A 25,001-nucleotide genomic window follows, 5' to 3' on the forward strand; every position below is an offset into this window, starting at 1 on the left:
ACAAAGCGATCGGCTTCATTAAGTCTGCTGTTCGTGGAACAGCTCTGGTTTTGTTGCGGGCTTGTTCTGCTGCCTTACTCCGCTCTGGATTGTGTGGATTACCCCGCTCCCAGTGCTCGCAGACACGCGCGCGCAGCCTGCGAACGTCTTCTCTCCAAGTTCAGCAGTTGAAAAAGTTGGAAGGGAGTAGCTCTAGGCAAGTTCCTACATGCTGCACAGCTCTGAAGCACTGTTAAGCAACAAGCAACAAGCAGAGCTTTTAAGAACATGGTTTTCAACTTCTCAGAATGAGCCACATGCCTTTCTGGGTCACCCATCCCTGCCCTCCAAGATTTTCTTTAATTTTCAGCGCATTTGGGACTATGCTGTGTTTCCTAGAAGTGGAATGATGGCATGAAAAAATGAGTCTGAATTTTGTCACACCTGAATTTTGTTGATTTCTCTTCAACTTCTGGTAGTTTGGCTTCAGCTTCAAACCATTTGTTTCAAAAAGGAAAGACCACAGAGATATTTTTGGATGGTTGGCATCTTATTTAGCAAGGGAAGAAGGATTTGAAGCAAATATGAAACTTACAGCTTTGTATTTATCAGTAATTAGATACCTCAGTGAGAAAATGTGACACATACTGTTAGTTGGGCTCTAACAATTTGTTCCTAACATTCAACTTGAGTTACAAATTGAACTAGTTCTGGCTCTTAAAGAGATGAGTCTTGAAAAAGTGTCTGGAAAAACAAGTCTTCCCTGTTTAAATTAGGAATGTGCCAAATGACTGGCAGGTACTTGATATATAATTTAAATTTAAAACAGGAAGAAACAGTTCTAGATAAAGATCTCTTAGGATATCTAGGGGAAATATATGCACCTATATTTAGCTTATCCCTGGTTTCAACCCCTAACTGCACACACAGCAGCACGCACTTAGCTTTTGAAAAGAATGGGCCTTGATCCTTTAACAAGCTCTGCAAAGCTCCCTAATAAAGTTACATCCCTGTTAATCACATGTGTGCTCCCCAGTTCCTTTTTGATACACCTTGTGCACAAAGATAAACCGTGGAGCCGCAGATGCTTGGGAGTTGTTAGAGAAGGAAGCTGATGGCGGGTGGTCATGGATGGCAGATCCTCCTCAGGAATCCTGACCCTGGGGCTTTGCCATGAGAAGGCAGGAACCAGAGACATTACTCAAGGGCTGAGGGTGACATGGGCAAAGTGTCTTGCTGGAAACCTTCAGTGAACATAGAGGAGGCAACAGGATCAGGCCTATGAATTAGAAGAACTTTGAGGTAACTGAGACACGGCTTGACTAGAAACTGAGTGAAAGCTGTTGGAAAGGCCACACCGTGGAGGTGCACATTCAGAAGGAATTTATACGACATGACATCACTGCTGGGGAAGGACAACACATCCTGTAGCACAGGGAGAGAAAAGGGAAGACAAGCCACGGAGAGGCACACAAAGCAGTTTGTATATTGACTCTCAAAAATACTTAGCAAAAACTTGTGTGGAGAGAGAGGTTAAGATGGAGAAGGGAGGCTGGAGAAACAAAACAAGAGGGAGTTTGGATTGGGGGTGGAGGGTTTAGATATGCTGTTTGACTTGGGAGAAGGCAGAGCGAAGGGAGAGCAAGATTTTTCACAGAATAGCAAGTCAGCCTGATCAGAGCATCTTGCATGACTTTGCACATTTTGCCCTCCATAAGGGCAGAAACTGAAGCAGAAAAAGTGAACAAATCTGAGCCAGCATAGGGATGTGGGAGGACGCTGAGACGGAAGGAAGAAGAGCTGAGCTAACAACTGCATCAATAAAGGTCAGGGTAGAAAGAGCAGGGAGGTGAGGCTGAGCCTATGCAGACTTTCTTCTGTAACACACTGACCTTAATGAGAATTACCAGTGTTCTTCCTTTGACACCTGCAGGGCTCAAGGAGACACCACACCATGGAAATCTCCATCAGGAGGCACTTGCTGAGTGTTGCTGTTTTCCTGATGCATTGTGTGGTCCACAAGGCAAGCTGTGAGAAGGGCAACACTTCCCCTCTGCACTTCACCCACTTTTTCTACAATGCCACCATCTATGAGAATTCAGCCCCCAAGACCTACGTGGAGAGCTACGTCAAAATGGGTATCTACAAGAAAGACCCTGAGTGGGACATCAGGTACAGAATAGCCTCTGGGGACAACACTGGTCTGTTTAAAACAGAGGAGCACGTGATTGGGGATTTCTGCTTCTTGAGAATAAGAACCAGGAGCAGCAACACAGCACTTTTAAACCGTGAGGTCAAAGACAGTTACATGTTAATAATCAAGGCCACAGAGAGCACCTTTGCCTATGAAGCCTGGGCCAAAGTCTTGATCCATATTCTGGACAGAAATGACTTGAAACCTCTCTTTTCACCCCCCTCCTACAAAGTGTCCATCAGACAAGACACTGCTCTAAAAACAGTGGTCAGCATGCTCAGTGCCACTGACGCTGACGCTGGCCAGAACGCGGAGTTCTACTATGCCCTCAACACCAGGTCCAACCTATTCACCGTGCACCCCACCACAGGGGCAGTCATGGTCACAGGCAGGCTGAACAGCACCCATCGAGGCAGGCATAACCTGCAGGTTTTGGCTGTGGACAGAATGAGAAAGATCACGGAGGGGAATGGCTTTGGGAACTTGGCCAGTCTCACAATCCAAGTGGAGCCATCTGCCAGGAAACCCCCCTCTATCTCCTCGGTGGAGGTGACATCACCTGACTCAGACGAAGACTTTATCTATGCAACTCTCTCTGTAGAAAGTGGTGACTCAGAAGCAGGGATTGATTCAGTTGAGTTTGTGGATGGAGATCCGGGAAGACATTTCAAAGCCATCAAATCCTACTGTGGGAGCACTGAGTTCGTGATTGTGTCAAACAAAGAGATAAACTGGTTACTTTACCCATTTGGTTTCAACCTCAGCATGCAAGCCAAGGACAAGAGCAAGCCACCACTCTTCTCTCCTGTCAGAGCTGTCCACATACCTCCCTCCAAGTATGTTTCTGCCAGGTTTGAGAAAGACGTGTACCGGGTCCAGTTCAGTGAATTTTCCCCAGCTGGAAGCCAAGTTGTTATGGTGAAGATCACACCAGTTTTCCCAAATCTTAAATATATTTTGAGACCTACTTCTGACAGCGCAAGCTTTAAGATCAATCCTCGCACTGGACTGATAACTACAGTCAGAGCAATGGACTTCCATGAGCAGTCTAGTTTTGAGCTTGAAGTTACAACCAGTAACAGTCACACATCCACAACTGTTATCGTTGACATCACTGACTGCAACAATCACGCTCCAAGTTTTACTCAGTCTTCGTACCATGGGGCTTTTGATGAAAATGTTCCTCCTGGTACCAGTGTCTTAACAGTAAGGGCTACAGATGAAGATAAAGGAGACAATGGCTTTGTCACCTACAGCATAGCCAACCAGAAATCAGTTCCCTTTGTCATTGACCCCTATTCTGGTGTCATTTCCACCTCCAAGTCGATGGACTATGAGCTGATGCAGAGATGGTACCACCTGCGAGTGTGGGCATCAGATTGGGGCTCACCCTTCCGCCACGAGACAGAGGTGTACGTCTCCCTCACGCTGAGCAATGTCAATGACAACGCTCCTGTGTTTGAGAAGGCAAGCTGCAGTGGCACCATCCCACGGGACTTTCCAGTTGGGAGCCCTGTGGCCACAGTCTCTGCAATCGACAGTGATGAGCTGCAGCATATCAAATATGAAATCAAGTCTGGCAACGAGTTAGAGCATTTTGAACTGAATCCCATCTCTGGAGTAATATCCCTTAGAATATCTCTGCGAGATCTTCCTTCTGAACAGCCGCTTTTCTACTCTTTGAAAATAACTGCGACAGATGGAGAGAACTACGCTTTGCCAACATCTGTAAACATCACTGTGGTCAGCCAAGGTCTCCCCGTCAAAATGCAGTGTGAGGAAACAGGAGTCTTGAAGCAACTGACAGAAACCATCATACACTCCATCGAGTCTCAGTCTCAAGGGCATGGGCAGGATGATGAAATGTCTCCGAACTTGCACCTTATAAACCATAATACTCCTAAGTTCGATGACAACTTTCCACGGTCTATTGATATCATAGAGACTGTTCCGATCAACTCAACTATTGCTGACCTTTCAGCTATTGATCCTGACACTGGTTTTAATGGAAAATTGGTCTATGTGATCTCAGATGGAAATGATGACAGCTGCTTTACCATTGACCTGGAATTGGGTCTCCTTCAAGTCATTTCTCCTTTAGATCATGAACAAACCAGCTTCTACATTCTTAACATTACTGTGTACGACCTTGGCACACCACAAAAATCATCTTGGAAACTATTGGCTGTGAATGTGTTGGATACCAATGATAATACTCCTAAATTCCCTCAAGGTGCCTATTGGGTGGCAATACCAGAACATGTAGCAGCAGGGACAACAATAGCTCAACTGAAAGCAGAAGATGCTGATACAGATGACAATGGGAGAGTAAAATACTCTCTCCTAACCCCCACAGACAAGTTTGCCATTAACAGTGTCACTGGAGAAGTGACGGTTACAGGTGCTCTAGACAGAGAACTGTGGCCTTGCTATGTGCTGAAAATAGAAGCTAGGGACCAGCCCAAAACAGGCTTCCAGCTGTTCTCCATTGCAGACCTCATTGTGACTCTGGAGGATGTAAACGACAACACCCCACAGTGCCTCCCAGCCATCAACAGTGTGAAGGTCCCCGAAGACCTGCCCGTGGGGACCATTCTGCTGTTTCTGGAGGCTTTTGACCCTGACGCTGGCTCTGGGGGGGAGGTGAGGTACAGCCTCATTAACAATGAGGAGATGATGTTCCATGTGGATAAGCTCACCGGGGCGCTCCGTTTGGAGAAGGAGCTGGACTATGAGAAGAGGGACTCTTACAATCTAACGGTGCAGGTCAGTGACGGTGGGAAGCCCTTCTCTCGCTCTTCCCTCTGCCGCCTGGAAGTGAACGTCACTGATGTCAACGAGAACTTGCACCCACCACGCTTTGCCTCCTTTGTCTTCAAAGGCTGGGTGCAGGAGAACAGCCCTAAGGGCACGTCGGTGATGATGGTCACGGCAAAGGACATCGACAGGGGCAAAGATGGAGAGGTTCAGTATTTCCTCCGAGAAGGCACTGGCCTGTCCATCTTCCGCATCGAAAAGGACACAGGTAAGGACATCTTAATTTAATAGTGTACCTTGAAGGCTTAAACTACCTGCTGTGTTTGGCCTGGCTGTTTGCGATGTTGAATGCATTCAAGCCTTTCTTGCTTGTGCGGGGTTATACTAAGTCTATCCCTGTATCTGGGTAGGAACAAGCAGGGGTTTTTCTCCTTAAAATAATGGCAAATCAATGTCTGTCCTCCCCAAAAATACTGAGATCTTCTCTTTCACTTGTGTAACAAAAATGACCCTCAGCACAAGCAAGCCCTCAGCTTCCACACAGTCTCACAGCCAGACACGGTGGGTGCTAGAATTGGTGTCTGCAGCAAAGAGCAGGAGGCAGACTTGAGATACAGACTGCTCTGGCATCAAGGACTGGTTTCCTTAAATCCCTCACAAACACTCTCTGTCCTTCTAGGCACCATACGGACCATAGGATCACTCGACCGAGAGGCAACGTCTCACTACTGGCTGACTGTGCTAGCCCTTGACCAGGGAACAGTTCCTCTGTCTTCCGTGACTGAAATTTATATTGAAGTTACTGATACCAATGACAACCCACCTCAGATGTCCAGACCTGTCTTCTATGCCTCTGTGATGGAGAATTCCCCACCAAATACATCTGTCCTTCAGCTTGATGCCTTCGATCCGGACTCTAGCTCAGAGGGAAGACTGACTTTTCACATCCTAACTGGAAATCCTCAAGGACTCTTCACCATTAACCTCATTACAGGTAAGACTGACCCAGCTCAGCATCTGTTTTTTAGGCTTCCAAGTACCCAGAGGATGTTACATATTCAGTGTAAACAGCCCACACAGTTGCCTTTGTCACACCTTCCTCCTGCAGCAAAAGTCCCAGTCTCCAAATACACTCTGTGGGGGGCCTGAGGATTGAAACCCTCAACCTGAGGGCTGCGATTTGCATCCAGATGGCTCTTAGAATGACACAAATGTGCTACTTTCAAAGCCCTGAACAGCACCAAGCAGTTGTTTTTAATCTTCCCCCTTATAAACAACTGGCCTGTTGCACAGCCTGAGCCAGGCAACACCCTTCTGGAGGTGACTGTTCCTGAGACAGACCCAGGCAGGATTAACGAAAATGAATTCCACTGCACTTAAAGGCTCCACCCATTCTCCAGCACTATTAATGTAGTAAGTGTAGTAAGCCTCCTCTGCCATCTTCCTAGACTGTATCTTTCATCTGAGGATTATTTACCAGATCTTCCAGAGCCATCAAAAACCCACTGATATTTTGTGTAAACAGCTTCCTCAAACTATCCCAGCAGAGCTGACATTGGGCCAGTCTGGCAAGGAAAGCTGTGCCGAGCCCTTCACACCATCAGCTTCTGGGAGAAGAAGGAAGGGGGGGCACAGAGCCTGACTATGGGAGAGGATTATTGCATGACTTTGATCTCCTGCAGATGATAAAAGCAGTTCAGCTACTGCAGCGGGATAGAAGCTTGCTCTCAGGTGAGGAGCTGGATGTATTGAAAAAGGCTAGAGCTGCTCTCAGCTACGTGTTACCAGTGGTGTAATGGCTCTCTGGCAGTGCTCTACAGCTGGCTAGGAGGGGAATGGAAGAAAGAAATTAGTAGTAGTAGTAGTAGTAGTAGTAGTAGTACTAGTATGAAACACTAAAATCCTTTTGTCACAAGAACCTCACAGGGTGTATTTACATGACACTGTATAAATGCACCTGGAGATGTCAGCTAACTGTGACCACTGCTGCCCACAGCTGTAGTTGTCTGCGCTGCCAGAAGCTTTTTAGCCTGGTCAGGACATTGCTCTGCATCCAACTTTCCCACATAATCCAACCAGCTATGCACAACCCAGCCCTGGGACAGCTTGCACAATGTGGGGTTCTGCAGAAATGTTCCTTCAGAAGCCTTGTTGCATAAAACCACTGCCTTTTCAATGGGATGTGGAGCAGGATGGCTATCAGGACACCAGGCTGGCTCTCCTCATCAGCAGAGCAGCCATGCACCCTGCAGGAAATTCAGCCTAATTTATGCTGCAGGCAAAGCTTTCACCTCAGTGTGAGTGCAGCCCTGCAAAGTCACTCATGTTCCATAGCAAAATGAGTGACCCTGGCAAAATCCAAATGTTTGCTAATGAGACACCTCACCTCTAAGCCAACCCATTAATCCCCATCTTAGACAAAAAAAGCTCTCTCAGGTATGAGTCATCTCCTCTCCATCTCTCCCTATACTCAGGTGATTTGGGTGAGAAGAGTGATAAGTTTGTCAGTTCTGAAAGAAACCCATGGGCTGATCTTATCTCTTGGACAGTTGCTGGAGGTCTCTTCTTTAAACCCCGAGCTTGGAGGTTGTTTAAGGTCCTGCTTCCAAGCCTGATGAGGATTCAGTTATCCATTGTTTTACTTGCATGTCACCCAAAAGAACCTATAATTACCTGTGAACATTGGCATAAACGGAGCAGTTATTCCCTCATCTTTACAGTATCTAAAGAGAAGTCTGCTGCTGCTGCTGCTGCCAGGAGCAGTATCACAGCTTGTCTAACGTTCAGGGCTTTAGGCAGCTTGTTGGAAACTCAGTGGTATTTCCATTCTGCAGGCTAGTTGCTCCATTAAGTAGAATAAAACAATAATCCTTGGTGTCAGCTTGATAGTGCAGCACTGGAAGATGAACTTCTGGTCTTTCAGAGCCTGGTCATCCCCATTAGTGCAGGATTGTATGCAAAAAAAGAGGGTTATCCCAGTCCAGGGCAGAAGATTGTGATCAAGACATCTCTTTTTCTCCTATCCCACATGGTCATTGTCATCAAAGGACAAATAAATCACACTGGCACTGAAATAAGCCAGAGCACAAGAGGGCCAGAGGTCAGTCTGGGTCTCTCCTAGGTAGGACATTCCTGGTAGTGGCCTCTTGGCAAAGGGAGAGCAGGAGGAGGGTGAGGAAGCTTGTTCTCATCCTGTGTCCTGATAGGAATGGAGGTCCTGATGTAGTGCTACAACAGGAGTATCTACACCCGGAATAACCCTACAGAATAGCCCTGGATAATCATTTAGGGCACAGTGGCACACTATTGCAAGTAACCTAATTCTGCTCCTGGTTCTGTGTTTGATCCAGTACCTTGACACGGGGGTGGATTGGCCAGTGGAGACATAACCAGCAAGGCCCCTTGACTTCTCCTGAGGCCTTGCAGGGAACCAGGAAAGGCCATGGTAACTGTCCTGGGCATCTCCAGCATCCCCAAACTACCACAGAAAGGCTCTAAGATCTTCCAGGTCTCAGTTCCTAAAGAGGGTGGAGAAAAAGGGGGAAAATACATGAAAGGGTAATGAGAAGAGGGAGCAAAACTGAGCACTGAGATGAAAGCTCTGTGCCATTGGCGATGGAATCTCTCCAGCCCAGCCTGGCAGCTGGTGTGGAGCAGTGTTTGTGGGAGACAGGGATAGATAGCTGCACGGAGAGATGGACAGATAGTAGGGTTTGGGGTATTCTTCTGCTGGAAACGTTTTCAGCTTGTTTTGTGCAGGGTTTGATGTGAAGGGGGTTCAAGTCCAGACAGGACCAGGAGGAACTGGGAGGCCGTGGCAGGAAGAGTCAGGATGAAGCCATTCATCCTGCTGGAAGGCTGTTTGAAGAATCCTTTTACTTTGGATTATTTGTCTCCAGCTCTTATCTAGTGCTTGTTCTTCTGGTGTTTCTTGTGCTGTGTCAGTGTCCATGGGCTTCCCCAGGATGCCTGTGGCTCCCTGCATTTCTCTTACGAGGAAATCCTGCTCTTTAGGTCTGAGGGATGGCTGCATGGCTGCTCTCCAGATCAACATAACACAGAGCTGAGCATGGAGCAGTGCACAGCAGGGTCAGAACAAGAGGTGGGGTGGTAGGTGGAGAAGGAAAAAAAGGTTAAATGGAAGCAGGAGTGAGAAAAGAGAAAGAGAATTTCAGGAGAACAACCTCTTCCCTTCTCAGGCTCTTGTGAAAGCCTCAGTGCCTGCAAACCTGATTCTGGCTATTTTAACTATCTTAGATTTTCCCCCCTGCAGCAAGGGCAGGGGGCCAGCAACCTCCACCCCAGCCCTGTTCTTGCCAGCAGAAGTTATTATTATTTTTTGTTCCCTGACAACAATGCCCTGGTAATTTTGGTGCTCCTGTTCCAACATGACCAGCCTTCCTCTCTGCCCTTTCCAGGCAGCAAGCAGGAGAAAGGCAGACGCTCCTTTCCCATTGCTGTGTGCAGACAGGCTGCTGGAGCACAGTCTGTGCCTGCCTGCATGCAGGCAACAGAAGGGACTGTTTCTGGACCTTCAGGTGGATGCAGAGCTTGGCTAATTGGACGGGTGTAATTAGGACCTTTGACAGTTTTGTTCAGTCTCTTTAGGATTCAGCAGAAACCTTCAGGGCCTCATGCAAGAACACAAATAAAGGACACCCACTCAACTCCATCACAAGTCCCATGGGACAGGCTGGATGGGGTTTTCCAGGAGGGCAGGGTGCTGATAACTCACACACATGCACATGCACACACAAAACACTCATTAAAACTAAACATGCACTTCCCAGGCCTTGTAGTGGACAGCAGAAAGAACCAAGGAACTGTGTCCCCAGGCCACAAAAGCTGATGGCAGATCCCCTTTAATAACAGCTTCCACTTCCATTTTAGCCCTCTGGCCTCACAAGGTGTACAACCAAGCAGCAACAAATGAAAATGTGCATTCATTCCAGGGGGCTTCTCTCAGGAGTCGTGTGCAGTGTCCATCTCCCCACCTCCGGCTGCTCCGTGGCCATGTGAACGTGGCTGTCCGTTTGTGCATCTCGGCATCGCCCAGCATTGCGGCTCCAAACGGGAATTAGGGTGATTAACCCTAATTAATTAACCACAAGGGCTGTCAGATCCCAGGGCAGAGTGGTAACTGGCTCCAGAGGGGAGAACTGGGAGCCGCGGTTGGGCGCAAAGGGACAGAGTTTGCCTGAGGTCAGGAGGAGAAGCCAACCCTTTGTCTTGTGGCTCAGCAGATGTGAAGATAAACCAAAAAATTCCATCTGGTGAGACTCCCAGCTGGGATACAGTACAGGTTATGTGACAGAGAGCAGAGTCAGCTCTTACTCCCCAGGAGATCTGAGCATCTTCAGTGGTACAGACATTCAAGAGTGTCATAAAGTCCAGTTCATCTGCCTTCACTGCAGTCCTCCTTCTCCAGCACTAGAAAGCTGAGCTATGATTCTGGTTTTTTTCATTTTTTTCATTAAGTCATGAAAGGATTTCAGGGTGTGGCCAGACAAATCCAGATAGTCACTTCAGAGTGGTTAAGTTCCCTTCCATCAGCTGGCATGCAGTAATCCAGTGCAAACAAGGTGTAAGTCTGCTGCAAGTGGATTTTGCAATCTGATAAACCAGAAACATCCCCAGTGTCCACATGGGTGTCAGGCAGCTCTCTTGTCAATATCTGTGTGTCCTGTGGGCTTGTTAGGCCAAGATTATGAAGCATTCCCTGAGGTAGCTGAAGTTCTGGGCTCAATAGCCAACCTGTTGGGACAGGAGCATCAGAGATCTCCGTGAACTGCTGCTGCAATTCCTTCTCCAGGCCCCCATTAGGAGAGCATTTCCATGAGTTTTGCTGTTAATGGACCCCTACAGCCTCTCACTAACCTGGGAAAGTTTTAAGAGCTCCAGTGGGCTCTGTGCTGAGTCCTCTTCACCTGCTGAGATGGTAAAAGGATGATTAGGGAGAGAATAAAACCACTATGACAGACAAGCAAACAGAATTTTTCAAGCCATCTTGTCATAACACATAAAGGAGTGTTGATTTATGATTGTAAAGGCATCAAATAAATGTTTAGCGCTGTGGCTGGTGCCAAGTGTGAATAATCCCAGAGAACAAGTGGAAACGGTGAACAATAGTCATGCTCCAAGCAGCTTCTCCTTGCTCCCTCCTTCAGCTGCTTTCCTGCAGCCATTTGAAGTTTTCTCCTGCCTGTCGTGCTCAAAAGCATGGTACACCTGAATACAATAGTATTAATTAAAGCTTTCTGGCCTTGGACCAGAAATGAGAGTTGAGGTGGGTTTGTGCAGTTGGGATTTACAAGTCTCCCAGGACACACAAGTTCACATGCTCACACCACTGCACATGCACACGGCATCACATGCAAAGCATTTCCCAGGGTAGCATGAGCCTGGGTCACTGCTTGCTGTACTCAGGGAAACTCACCCTGCCTTTTGTTGGTGTGAAGAAGCAGAACTTCCCTTCACAAGGAAGAGGAAGACCTTGATAACTGGGAGTGGACAAAAACACTCACAGGTGTCAGACTTGATGACTTTCAGGAGGTCAAACATTACATATACAATTTCCATCACTGGTAAAGCAGTTGTGAAAATGATCTAGAGCTGCTTTTCCCCAAAAGTGAAGAGTCAAGGCACTCTGCAATGATTGTTATGAAACCAGACATGGAAACAGAAGCCTCAATTCCATCCTTTCCACACTTGTGTCTAGTCAGCTTAGTCGTGGACAGGCCAAAAAGAGGCAATTATGATGATTTTGTTTCAACTCCAGTTTATTATAGCCACAGTTCCTCCCTCCTGCATCCATCCTATTCCCTGTGGTTAAACTGCTGTGTATTTTTCAGAAATCCCTCAAATATTGCAATTGTTGGAGGACTCATCCTGTCTCTCAGCATGGCTTAAATAATACACCAACATTATTATCGACCGTGTACCTTATTTTTAGCCCCAATGCATTTGTTCTAGCAGTTGAATAGAGGGTATTTCCCAAGACAGAAGACAAACTTTTGTCAAAACACTGTAAATTACAAAGAGCAAAGTTCAGCACAGGGAAAAGAGGAGTTGGGACTTGTTAAGAGGCCAGGCTTGTGCCAGCACATGCAGAATGTTTTTTACTTAGAGGCATAAGAAAAGTTTTGTTTTCATGGTCCTGCAGCTTTTCTCACCTAATGCCTTGCCAACCCTCAACTGATGCAGGCATCTGGTAGGTGTTCCCCCTCCTCCATGGTCTCTGTGATCAGAGAGCAAGAGCAACACCTCCACAGAGGGATTCACGCTGGGAGGGGATGGGTTACCCTCTGGGGGTATCTGTCTTTCTCCTCTGATCACAAAGGGAACCTGAAACGGGACAGGTGGGCAGGCTGATCTTGGGCATTGAGGGATCTGATCAGCCCTGGCTTTTCTTGCATGCTGAGTCTTGGAGCTCAAACGGTTTCTTTCTTGGCAGGTCTGATTTCCACGACTTCACGGCAGCTGGATCGAGAATACAAGGCTGAACATATCCTAGAGGTGGGTAATGATGATTGTAATTAGCTTTATTTACCTACAAGTGTATTAAGTCCTCAAAGAGCTTTCCTTGCAAGTTGGAGCACAGAGAAGGAATCTCATCCCATCAGCTCCCAACTGCTGGGAAACTTAATTAAATGGTGTGTGTTAACCCAAGAGACAGCTGCAGCAGTACTGTGGGGTTTATTATTTTCTTGCTGAAGACTGGAGCAAAAGTTCTGCTCTGGAAGCTGTGGGAATGCAGAAGAGGACTGGAACTGTCCTCTAGCAGGATGGTTTATACATTATGGGGGAAAGAGCAAGCCAGAAAAATCCACCCTTGTTTATCTCATTGTATCAGACATTGCTGTGTAGCTTTGGTCACCGGCCCCCATCCTCAGCTGCTCCCAGCTATGAGTATTCCCATCAGAGGGATCTGGAGGTTTTTGAGTCCATCGGGGTGATGGGGATAACACGTTTCTCTGTGCAATGCAACATGCTGTGAGCATGCACAGGCAGGGCAGGGTGAGGATGGCTGGTACCTCGCCAAACCATTGCAATATGAACATTTTCAGCAGCGTGATCTCCAATGACCAGCCTGACCCACTGCCCAGAGCAGCTGGGAGCAGGAGCCCTGCAAACTCATCCCCCTGTGCATGGACAGGCCCTGCACAGTGCCTGCTAGAGCCACCAGGCTTTCCCCTGCAGAGAGGAGCAGCACCTTTGAAAATGTTGAGATAAAATGCAGACCCACACAAAAACCGCTGGCTGAGTCATTGCCCACCAGGATGGAGGCTGGCTGGACACACTCCAGGTCACGTCTAAGGGCCCTGTCACCTACTCCCTTTGCTTGCTGACAGGTGGCTGTCTCTGACAACGGAGAGCCAACCCTGAAGTCCACCAGCAGAGTCGTGATCCAAGTCTTGGATGCCAACGACAGCCCTCCCAGTTTCCCCCACAAGCTCTTCATGGTGCAGCTCCCCGAGAGAGAGGCCTCGGAGACCCCACTGCCTGTCTACAGGCTGATCGCTTCCGACCGTGACCAGGGCCAGAACAGCCAGATCACCTACACCATCGAGGAGGAGGAGGAGGGGATATTCACCATCAACCCCACAACTGGCACAGTCTTCTCCAGGAAAGCTTTTCCTGCCTCTGAATACAACATACTCACGGTGAGAGAAGAGGGAAACACAAAGAGCTGATGGGGAGAAGTGTGTGGAGAGGGAAAGAGAGAAAAGGGTTCAGAAACAGAAAAGATAAAAGGAAAGAGATGGAGAAAATGCAGCAGTGGGAGGAGAGCTCGAATAAGGGAATTGTTTTACAGGGAGAGAAACTGGAAGGGAATGATGGGAAATGCAGAAGGTAGGAACCTATTAAAAATGGACAATAAATTTAAAATTAACTGTCCAACCTAACCTTCAGAAAGGAATACAGTAATCCATGATCCCATATGGTTATGGACCCAACCTGAACAGCCTTGAACATCATGCCTCTGTTTGGCATTCTGATCAGGCCATGGAGCTTGGATGCTCAAAGCCCTTTCAGAGTCTGTGGGTCCTTGCAATAAGACTTGTGATCCAGGTCTCTGCTATGGATAGAGCTTGGCAGATTTACTTGATGGTAAAGAGGAATTTGGGTTGCATGGCTCTGCCTCGGAAGCAGCCAGAGCATGGACCACTGGCTCAAGATTTGTTTCATGGGATTTTGGGCACACTGGGAGCTGAAATTCCTGGTGGGTGGGAGAAGAAGCTTTCCGTGGAGTTCCCATGAGCTAACTCAGCCTTCTCCCTGACTGCATGCGCCTTTCTCGGCAGGTCAAGGCCACAGATGGCGGCAGCCCCCCACTCTCCTCCCACGTCAGACTTCACATCAGCTGGGTGGCCCGGCCCAGCCCTTCCTCAGAACCACTGGCTTTTGATGAACCCCACTTTAACTTCGCCGTGATGGAAACAGATCCCGTGAACCACATGGTGGGAGTGATCAGCATCGAGATGGGCCCCAGCCAAGTGTGGTTTAATATCACAGGTGAGACACAGAAACTAGAGCAGGGCAGCAGTGTCTGGGAGCCTTTGCTCCGGCTCCCTTGGCTTTCAGCGCTCGCATGCCTGAGCTAATGAAGTTGTTTGCTTTAGGTGTAGGTGAGCTACAGGGAGAGCTTTCTCACGGGCACCAGAAGGTTTAAACAGCCATTAGACAAAGCTGCCCATCCAAGGCCTCTGGTGCCAAGTGCAATTACCTAACACGCTTTTTAAATTACATTCTGGAACTTGCCCGTGTTTGAGGTGCTCTCCGATGTCGCATGAGAGGCAGGGCATGCCAGTGCCAGCTCCTCCTGGGAATCAGGTGACACTGTTGGTTTTGTTAAAACTGCCTGCAAGGATCCAGGTGTGTGGCTGGGTGTTACGGACACCCCCTGTATTTCCCTCCATGTTGAGTCTTGAGCAGGGAACTGAGAAGGAAGCATTCCTCAAAGACCTGGTCTGCCCTAACTTGTGGGGCTCTCCCTTCCACCTCACCACATCCCAGGGATGATTTAGACATGGAATGTGGAACTCTAGGGCCTCCTCTAAGACACACGATTCAGAGGGGACGTGGGCTGTCACCCCAGGGGACTCTCCAGGCAGCGTGTGCAGAACTGGTCCTACCAATGAGGGCCAATTGTGCTCACGTAATTTGATGTTTTGAAGTGGTGCCCCAATCTACCTTGCACAGCCTTTCCCTGGTACTGCCTGCAGGGCCTGCCCTTGTCAGACAAAGCCTTAATTGGGCAAGCGAATAGTTTTTCCCCTTACTGTGTTAGGGCAAGGATATTGGTGTATAAATACAATTAAGCAACAAGAGATACAATGCTACAAGGAGCAAGACAATATCAGTGAAAGGTTTATCCAGCATTAGTAGTGTCTGCTTGGGTCTGAAGAATTAATGGTGTATTCCTCTGAATGCTACCCCATCATTTCCCTGCTGAGTGCTGGAGCATAGCTTGGCCTCATCTTTCCCAGTACCCAGTGTACCAAGTGATGCTCAAGGCTCTCTTAGTTTCTATCCTGGTGGAAAAGGACAGGATTTTATTTTCCCTGCAAGGGAAGGAAAGTTCACGGTAGCTAGCAAGCAAGAGGGTGATGGAGAGATTCAGGAGCCTTCAGCACCTCATTCAAAGTTTCACCTTTCCCAGACCACAAACACTCTGTCACTGGGGTTGATGGAGTCTGCAAAAGCTCTGACAAAGCAACATTGGCCTTCCCTCTTTTGTCAGGGAAAGACATCCAGGCATCTCTCACTCTCTGTCTGCTTCTTTCTGTCTCCTTCCCAGGAGGAGAGCAGTGGTCCAGATGGCTGGTGAGCACTGCATTCCTCCAGCAAGGGAAGATATGTAATTTTACAACCAGCAAATATTTTACCAGCTGGTAATAGAATAAAGCAGAATCCAGAGCATCTAGTAGCCAGGAAGAAAGAAGTTGAGACCTGGGATCAATCACAGAAAACTGTTTCAGCCTCTCCATATCTCAGAGGAGCTTTGCAGGGTTTAATGTGCAAGAGGGGCCCAACTGACCCCAGCAAGCGAGGCATGAGAAAGGAGCTGCCATGCCAGGGCTGAGCAGCAGTAGAGTGAGGGACAGCCTTCTGCTGCTGAGCTGCTCAGGCCTGCTGTTCCTGGCACTTCTCAGCCATCTGGGTTGGAGGCAACAGGCTCTGCTCACCCTGGAAGCACCGTCTGCCTCCCCAACTGTTGGTGTGTTGGGAATTCAGGTAGCTCACAGGCTCCCAGCCATGATGATGAGGACCAATGCTGATATGCCCACAGTGTGACCTTGAATCAGAAGCCAGCAAGAGCCCTGTTCTACCCAGCAGGTCCCTGATCCATGCTAAGCCAGTGATGCTGCATGGCTGGAAACCTTGTGCAAATAAATCAATGCTCAAATGTGCCTGTTGCCAGTCTAGCCAGGACATCACATGCATAAGTGCATCCTTCCCCCTTCTCTCCTCCTCTTCATTTTCTCTAGTTCTGTTCACCTTCCTTTTCACACTCCTTTGTCACCGTCTGTGAGTACCTCTTTGTCCAGCTTCTCCTTGTTCTCCCTGTCTCCTGTGTCTGTCAGTCTATCTATCTATCTATCTATCAATCACATGTTGTTTTAAGTTTCCAGATTTGGGAGAAACCTTACCTATGGCACTATCCCCAATCTAGCTGACAGTAACTGCCCTCCTGTTTCCCTTTTCCATCTCTCCCTTGTCCCAGGTGGTGATGATGACATGGATTTTGACATTGAAAAGAGTACAGGCAGCATGGTCATTGCAAGACCCCTGGATGCAAGGAAGAAGTCAAGCTATAACCTGACAGTAGAAGTCACTGATGGGTCCAGTACAATCAAAACCCAGGTAATGTTTTTTTCTTTAGTAGAGACCCTATTGAGAGGGAGCATGTGCCAAAGGGAACCTTTATTCTGAGTCTACTGAGCTGTGGATCAGGTGCCAGGCACAGGAATCTCCTTACCCTGTGATCTTACATTACACAGTGACCCAAGTCTTACTTACGCCAAGCTAAGATTGTTTTTATGTTGTTGGAAACACAACTGGTCTAGGAAAGCCTGGGTCTTTTCTGTTGATCCCAGCCAGCATGCAAGGACACATCTACACCACCAGCCAAGCTGGGCTGGCAGTTCACACACTCACACCTCAGCTTGGTCTCAGCTGCTCAGGCTGAATTCCAGCACAGCTGGGACAACGGCTTAAGGAAAGTGTGTACACAGTTAGGTCAGGCTTGGGTCCGTGTTCCCATGCCAAGGGGTGTTCTTGGGATGTGTTAGCCCAGGTACAGCCAGCACAAATGCATCTGCAAGAGGTGAGGTCAGGCCCAGGGAGTGAGTGGGGCAACTGCAGAGATGCTGTGTGCTCTGAGTTGCCACGTAAAAAGTAAGTGCTGGTGAAAGGAGGCACTTCACTCTCAGGCATGTCCCTGAGCCCCAGCTAAAATGATGAGATTTGCCCATCTTTACCTACCCTGAGGAGGGATGTTCAGGGCTCGATCTTTCACTCATCATTCTCTCCACACTTCAGAAGCAGCCAAAAATCCAGCCCTTGCTGCACAGGAAGACCTAGAACGTGAGTCACCTGTCAGTGACGCTTATCATGGGAAGTTCACTGTGGGGGGTGATGAGTGAGGAGCTCCACCATTCCTGTGAAACGTGATGCTAAGATGCTAACGGATGGCCACTTGTCTCAACTATCTTCAAGTATTGTTCCAAATAAACAAACAAAGCCCCACCTTGCCTGGTGTGCATGCCCTGCCACCTTGCATCTCATCCCCACGTTTATTTTGGCACTCGAGGCCGCTAGCAGATGTCAAGAAACCTGCTTCTGCAAAACCCCCGTGGCATGCTCAGGTCTGCTAAAGGAAGCAAATTATTACACTTGGTTGGGACTTCCTAAGATGCAGGAAGCACATCAGTAGGAGGGTCAGGACAGCCAGAGTAGGGGACCACACAGAAGAAAGTAGTGACTTCCCAGGCAGGATTCAGGATTCCCTGGGGGGGGCTGTTAAATGCAGAGAGGAAGACTTGGCTAAAAAGGGTAGAACAGAAATTTTTGAAAATATCAGAAATATTTTGAAAATACCAGAACAGAAATATCTTGAGATAGGCCAGCCCCTCCCTTCTTTTACCAAACATCCCCCTTCTGTCAGCTTTCTGGTGAGTAAATAATGGGCTTGCTGTGTAGGCACCAGCCAGCAAAGCTGGCACCACAGCTGAGCCACTGCTGCTTTCCACAGCAGGCTGTGACTGTTTCCCCATGTGCCAAGTGCAGGCGTGTTCACTCTGAATGCTGTGCCAGACTGGAGAGATTTTAAAAAAGGAGAGGAAGCAAACTGAAAAACACGAAGGGCAAGGCACAGCAGGAGTTCCTTCGGATGAAGGACAAAAGGGCTCCCAGTCATCGCGGATGGGAAAGCTCCAAGAGGTGGAAAACTGTGGTGGTTACGGCACTCAGAGTGTGTCAGTGCCCAAGAAGGATTGGTAGCTGAGATTTTACATGGCTGCATGTCCAGTTGCTGCCCTCACTGTGCTGTCTCCCCCACAGGCATTTATCCACGTGATCGACATCAACCAGCACCGTCCCCAGTTTCTTGAGAGCCATTACGAGGTGCGGATTCCTGAAGATACCCCCTCAGGGAGAGAAATCCTTCAAGTCAGTGCAACAGACAAGGACAAAGGAAAGGGGCTCATCTACACCATCCATGGCAGTGTGGACTCCAAAAGCACAAGACTTTTCCAGTTGGATCCAGGCAGTGGAGCCCTCACAACAGCAGAAGGCTTCAGTTCCCAGCCCATGCCTCAGCACACCCTCACAGTGATGGTGAGTCCTAACCAAGCCCTGCTGAGTCCACCAGCTTGGCTGCAATATGTGGGTCACTGGAGAAATTAAAAGTGGTTCTAGTCTTTGAGGGAGGATTTGTCTGGAACAATGGGGAAGAGGAAAGCAGGGTGTTAACCCTCACTATATGGCTAAATGTAGTTAACACCCTGCATTCCTCTAACCACCTTCTTTGGAGGGCCACTGGATTCTTACAAAAGAAAACAGAGTGCATAATAGTTAATGTTTGGTTTCAAACTCCAGGCTGAGGTTTGGTGCTGAAACTTCCAGGCTCATTCCCAGACAAGGGCTTGGTACCACTGCAAAACACCCCCCTCTGTAAGAGTGCTGATGAGTTACTTGGAAGATGGTGTAGGCAAGACTGGCTTGTCCCTGAGTGTGACTGTTCCTGCTCTCTCTCTGCCATTCAGGTACGAGACCAGGAGGTCCCCATCAAGCGGAACTTTGTCCGAGTCATCATCCACGTGGACAGCTGCAACCTTCACCCTCCCCAGTTCAGCAGCATCCATTACGAAGCAGAAGTGCTGGACTCGGCAGTGGTGGGCACAGAGGTTATACAAGTCAGAGCCCTTGATCAGGACCAGGGAGCCAATGCTGAAATTCACTACTCCCTTCAGGCAGGTGAGAGCCATGCAACAGGACAGTTTAGGTTATGATCATACCTGCATTACCATGCTCTAACTGGTGGCCACTTGACCAGCTTTTCTCTAGCTGTTGCAAAGAACAGCAAATGGCTGCACAGTTCTAAAATGTGATTTTCTTCCTACCCAGGAAAAAATCTAGAGTAGGTAGTTTCTGTATTATGGAATATTAGCATCTTTTCTTAAGAAGACAGCTTAATGTTGAGTCACTGGTCTAAGAAAAAATGTGACTGGACGAGTTAGAACAATCTAAAATCTGAGTTCATGGACAAAATTCCTCTTTGTCCATGGGAACTATTCAGTTGTTAGGCAAAAGTACTCCAATTCCCACAGCAGTCATCATCATTCCACTATTTCTACCAAGAAACACATCCTCAAGGAATGGCGAGAACCCTTTCAGCATTGATTGGTGGTGGTTTTGAGTCATTCGTGCTCAGTGGGCAAATATTTTATCATTCACTATAAAGGTTAAAACTTAAGTATTTATGTCTGTGCCACACGGCCTATTTAGCCTGTAAATTCTTCACAGGAGACAAGCCATCCTTTGCTCCATCTTTCTCACTGCAATTTAGATGATCAAGGACTGAGGAATTTAATTGCTCCTGAAGTATTGGTAATTACAAGCATGACAGGGCTTGAAGGAACTAGTACTGTGTGTGCTACCATGTTCTGCACACGAGGCAAAAGCTTCAAGCACATGCTCTGCCACCACTAAATATGCTTAAATTAGAAGGGTGTTTATCTCCAATTTACATTTTGATTGATTCAAATGTTAGTTCACAGATCTCAATGGGTTCATTGTTCTTATAATTAAAATTGTTTAGAAATGAATTAATTTCTCCCAGTAAAAGAAACAGATGTTAATCAGGTCTGAAATCAGGAGAATCTATGAAAAAAGAGGTTCAGAAAACCAAGACCAGTAAGGTGTCTGCATTCTTCACTCTGTAATTTCTGTTCTTGCAGGTAATGGGGAAGGCTTATTCAGCATCGACCCATATTCTGGAATTATTACAGTTGCCCAGAAACTGGACCCATCCAGGCAGGAGCGATTTACTCTTATTGTAAAGGCAGAAGATCGGGGGTTTCCTCAGCTTAAAGATTCTGCTACGGTACATGTCCACATTAGACCCTCGGATCGAACCCCTCCAAAATTTCCAGAGGCCGAATACATCACAGAGATCAGTGAATCCACTCCTGTTGGCTCTCCCCTGATCCAGGTTTCAGCCACAAGCTTGTCACCAGTTAGCTATGAAATAAAAGATGGAAATGGAGATGGAGTGTTCTCCATGAACTATCAGTCAGGCCTGATTTCCACTCAGAAGAGCTTAGATTTTGAGCAGGTGTCTTTTTACCAGTTGAAAGTCCGTGGCACCAACATGGCTGGAGCATTTATGGATGCAGTGGTGCTTATCTATGTCATAGATGAGAATGACAATGTGCCTGTCTTCGTTAAGCCTTTCTTCCTTGGCTGGATCATGGAGAATGCCCCATCCCAAAGCATGGTTCTGGATGAAAGCAATGCTCCTCTTGTGACCTCTGCAACAGATGCTGATCAAGACTCCAATGCTCTGCTGGTCTATGAGATTTTGGAACCAGAGGCACAGAAATATTTCACAGTGGATCCCAGCACAGGGACGCTGACTAGTCGTGCTGATATAGACTATGAGCTCACCCCAGTTTTCCACTTCAGTGTACATGTGCATGACAGTGGAAGTCCCAGCTTGTTTGCATCCAAGCCTGCCAAGGTCACAATCCACGTTAAAGATGTCAATGATTCACCTCCAGTCTTTCTCAAAGACGCTTACGACATTTCTGTCTTGCTGCCTGCCCACCCAGGGATGGAGCTTCTCTCAGTGCAGGCAAAAGATGCAGATTCAGAGGTGACCTACAGCATAGTGGAAGGGAACCTTGATAATGCTTTCCATATCCACCCACTCACAGGTCTCATCTCCATTCTTAACACCACTGGCCTGAGAAGCTACCGAGAGCTCACAGTCAGAGCTGGTGATGGCTTATATAAGAGTACTGCTCTGGTTAAGGTAAATTTAACTCAGGTACAAGGTACTGGCTTGAAATTTGATCAAGACATATATACAGCAACTGTGATGGAGAACTCTACAGACGAGAAGACTCTAACCATTCTTGGGGTCAAAGGGTATCAGCTAAATGAACCCCTTTCCTATTCGCTTTTGAATGAAAAGGAAAGGTTCAAAATGATCCAAGCCTCAGGAGTTCTTCAGACCAAGGGTGTGAAATTTGACCGCGAAATGCGAGACATGCACGAGGTAGCTGTGGAAGTGAAGGACAACAGGAAGCCACCGAGAGTGTCCCAAGCCACAGTCAGGGTTTATGTAGAGGATGTCAACGACAACCCCCCACAGTTTCAGAATGTGCCATACTACACCTCCGTGCAGGATGGCACAGAGCCAGGGGATGTCCTTTTTCAGGTGTCAGCAACAGACAAAGACATAGGGGATAACGGAGCTGTTACCTACTCATTTGCAGAGGACTACAAATACTTTCGGATTGACCCTTACCTAGGAGACATCTCCCTTAAGAGGCCTCTTGATTATCAAGGTTTAAATAAATACAACCTCCGGGTCATTGCTAAGGACAAAGGAGAGCCTCCCCTGCATGCTGAAGAGGAGGTTGTGATCAGTGTGAGGAACAGGTCCAACCCTCTGTTCCAAAGTTTGTACTACCGAGTGAAGGTGCCAGAAAACATCCCCCCATACACATCTATCCTCCACATCCAGGCCCGCAGCCCTGAAGGCCTGCGCCTCATCTACAACATTGTGGAAGAAGATTCCCTGAAACTCTTCAACACCGACTTCAAAACTGGTGTCCTTACTGTCACAGGGCAGCTGGACTATGAGCTAGAGACAAAACACACATTCACTGTTAGAGCCACAGACACAGCACTTGGATCCTTCTCAGAAGCCAGAGTAGAGGTGGAGGTAGAGGACATTAATGACAACCCCCCCATATTTTCTCAGATCATTTACACAGCATCTGTCTCAGAGAGTTTGCCACCACAGACCCCTGTTGTCCAACTCTTTGCCTCTGATAAGGATTCAGGTAGAAACAAAGTGGTCTCCTATCAGATCATGGATGATGGTTCAGATGCTGCCAAGTTCTTTAATATTGATGCCAGCACAGGGCAAATAACAACAGCTCAAGCACTTGATTATGAAACAAATCAACAGTTCCGCATGAAAGTCAGAGCTGCAGATCATGGGGTGCCTCCACTCAGTAGCGATGCCCTGGTAATCGTAGATGTGACAGACATCAATGACAATCCCCCTGAGTTCAGCCAGCTTCAGTATGAAGCCAAGGTCAGTGAAATGGCTACGTGTGGGCACATTGTGATCAAAGTCCAGGCCCTGGACCCTGACAGTGGAGACACCACCCGGCTGGAGTACGTGATCCTCTCGGGTAATGACAACAGGCATTTTGCCATCAACAGCACTTCTGGGATAATATCCATGTTCAACCGCTGCAAAAAGGACTTGGAGCCATCTTACAATCTCAGAGTTTCTGCTTCAGATGGAGTTTTCAAGAGCACTGTGCCTGTGTATATCAACACCACGAATGCCAACAAATACAGCCCCTCTTTTCAGCAGAATGTGTACGAGGCAGAGCTGGCAGAAAATGCTGAGATAGGAACCAAAGTGATTGAGCTGCTGGCTATTGACCCAGATGGTGGCCCATATGGCACCATAGACTACACCATCATAAATAAACTCGCCCATGAGAAGTTCTCCATAGACAATAAAGGCTGTATTTCCACACTGCAAAAGCTGGACAGGGAAAATTCCACAGAGAGAGTCATTGCCATTAAAGTCATGGCCAAGGATGGGGGTGGGAAGGTAGCCTTCTGCACTGTGAAAATAATTCTTACAGATGAGAATGACAACCCACCTCTGTTCAAAGCCTCTGAATACACACTGTCCATCCAGTCCAATGTCAGCAAAGGCTCCCCTGTCATCCAGGTACTGGCTTACGATGCCGATGAAGGTGCAAATGCAGATGTCATTTACTCTGTTGACTCTGTGGAAGATGTGGCAGAAGACCTTGTGGAAATTAATGCTGCCACTGGGGTTGTTAAGGTCAAGGAGAGCCTTATTGGTTTAGAAAACAGAGCCTTTAACTTCAAGGTGAAAGCTGAAGATGGCAGACCCCCTCACTGGAACTCCCTTGTTCCAGTGAATCTCCAGATTGTCCCCAGGGAGGTGACATTGCCAAGGTTTTCTGAGCCCCTTTATACATTCTCTGCATCTGAGGATCTTCCAGAGGGGTCAGAAATAGGGTCAGTCAAAGCTTTTGCAGAGGATCCCATTATATACAGCCTGGTGAAGGGAACCACTACAGAAAGTAACAAGGACGAGGTGTTCACACTGGATGAACAAACAGGGGCTTTGAAAATCAAAAAACCCATGGATCATGAGACCACCAAGTGGTACCAGGTTGATGTCATGGCTCACTGCTCACATCAGGAGACTGAGCTGGTGTCTCTGGTCTCTGTGAATATCCAAGTGCAGGATGTCAATGACAACAGACCTGTGTTTGAGGCAGATCCTTACAGAGCTTTTGTCATGGAGAACATGCCTTCAGGAACCACAGTCATTCAAGTGACAGCTATTGACCAGGACATGGGAAGTGATGGGCAGGTGACCTACAGTCTGGAAGCAGAATCTGGCAACCTCCGCGGGCTCTTCACCATCGACGGTGAGAGCGGGTGGATCACCACACTGAAAGAGCTGGACTGTGAAGACCAGGAGATCTATCGCTTTTATGTGGTGGCGACTGATCACGGCAAGAAGGTCCAGCTCTCTTCCCAAACCCTGGTGGAGGTCACTGTCTCTGATGAAAACGACAATGCCCCGCAGTTCACCTCAGATTTCTACAAGGGGTCGGTCATTGAGAACGCAGAGCCGGGCCAGGTCGTTGTCACCCTGAGCACCATCGACGCAGACATCTCTGAGCAGAACCGGCGGGTCACGTGCTACATCACTGGTGAGTTTTTCCTGACTTTGAATCTCCAGTGGGCAGGAAGAGAGTATCATCTTAAAGTGAGGATTTGATACCTTGTCTTACAGCTTATTAGTGCAGAAATAGTGTTATGCTGACAGTCCTATGAGAAGCAGGAGATGAAGGCTGAGCTCCATCATGAGTTGGACTCTTCAGTTAATATATCTGGAGAATACAAAACCCTTTAGTAACTAACTGCAGTGGGAGGAATGATCATTAAAATAACTATCTCACCACTGAATCGTCCTATTTCTTTGGGAATAAATAAGTAAGATACATATAAGTAATTACACTGTACTGTAGAAATATTTATTTACACTTTCTCAAGAGAGGAATAATTAAGACAGTGTAATTGTAATATCTATTGGAAGAACAGAAGAGGTGGCACAGCAGGAAGGACGATTTTTCTCACATACAGATACTGTGATCTGTATTTAAGTTCTTTGACCCAACTTTTTCTCATGCCAGCAGTGCAGTCAGTTTACACATGACACATATACCTGTAGCCTGTCTGTGTTTTTAGTAACTATATATAACTT

At 47.6% G+C, this 25,001-nt stretch overlaps 1 protein-coding gene across 1 annotated transcript in view; it reads left to right on the forward strand.

Annotated features, from left to right (window-relative positions):
* The window catches only part of LOC121658068 (protocadherin Fat 2-like), a 56,602-nt gene that overhangs the window by 10,014 nt on the left and 21,587 nt on the right, over window positions 1-25,001 (forward strand). Inside the window, exons 2-10 of the mRNA XM_042014477.1 lie at window positions 1,913-5,198; window positions 5,610-5,924; window positions 12,384-12,445; window positions 13,282-13,593; window positions 14,236-14,446; window positions 16,659-16,798; window positions 18,497-18,772; window positions 19,201-19,411; window positions 20,395-24,447. Of these exons, the coding sequence (XP_041870411.1) occupies window positions 1,934-5,198; window positions 5,610-5,924; window positions 12,384-12,445; window positions 13,282-13,593; window positions 14,236-14,446; window positions 16,659-16,798; window positions 18,497-18,772; window positions 19,201-19,411; window positions 20,395-24,447 (8,845 nt within the window). The 5' untranslated portion in view covers window positions 1,913-1,933. The remainder of the gene's footprint in view (window positions 1-1,912; window positions 5,199-5,609; window positions 5,925-12,383; window positions 12,446-13,281; window positions 13,594-14,235; window positions 14,447-16,658; window positions 16,799-18,496; window positions 18,773-19,200; window positions 19,412-20,394; window positions 24,448-25,001) is intronic.

Source organism: Corvus kubaryi, unplaced genomic scaffold, assembly GCF_017639235.1.
Source record: "Corvus kubaryi isolate FWS band 111438036 unplaced genomic scaffold, C.kubaryi_AGA036_p1.0 split2-37374, whole genome shotgun sequence".
Taxonomy (NCBI): domain Eukaryota; kingdom Metazoa; phylum Chordata; class Aves; order Passeriformes; family Corvidae; genus Corvus; species Corvus kubaryi.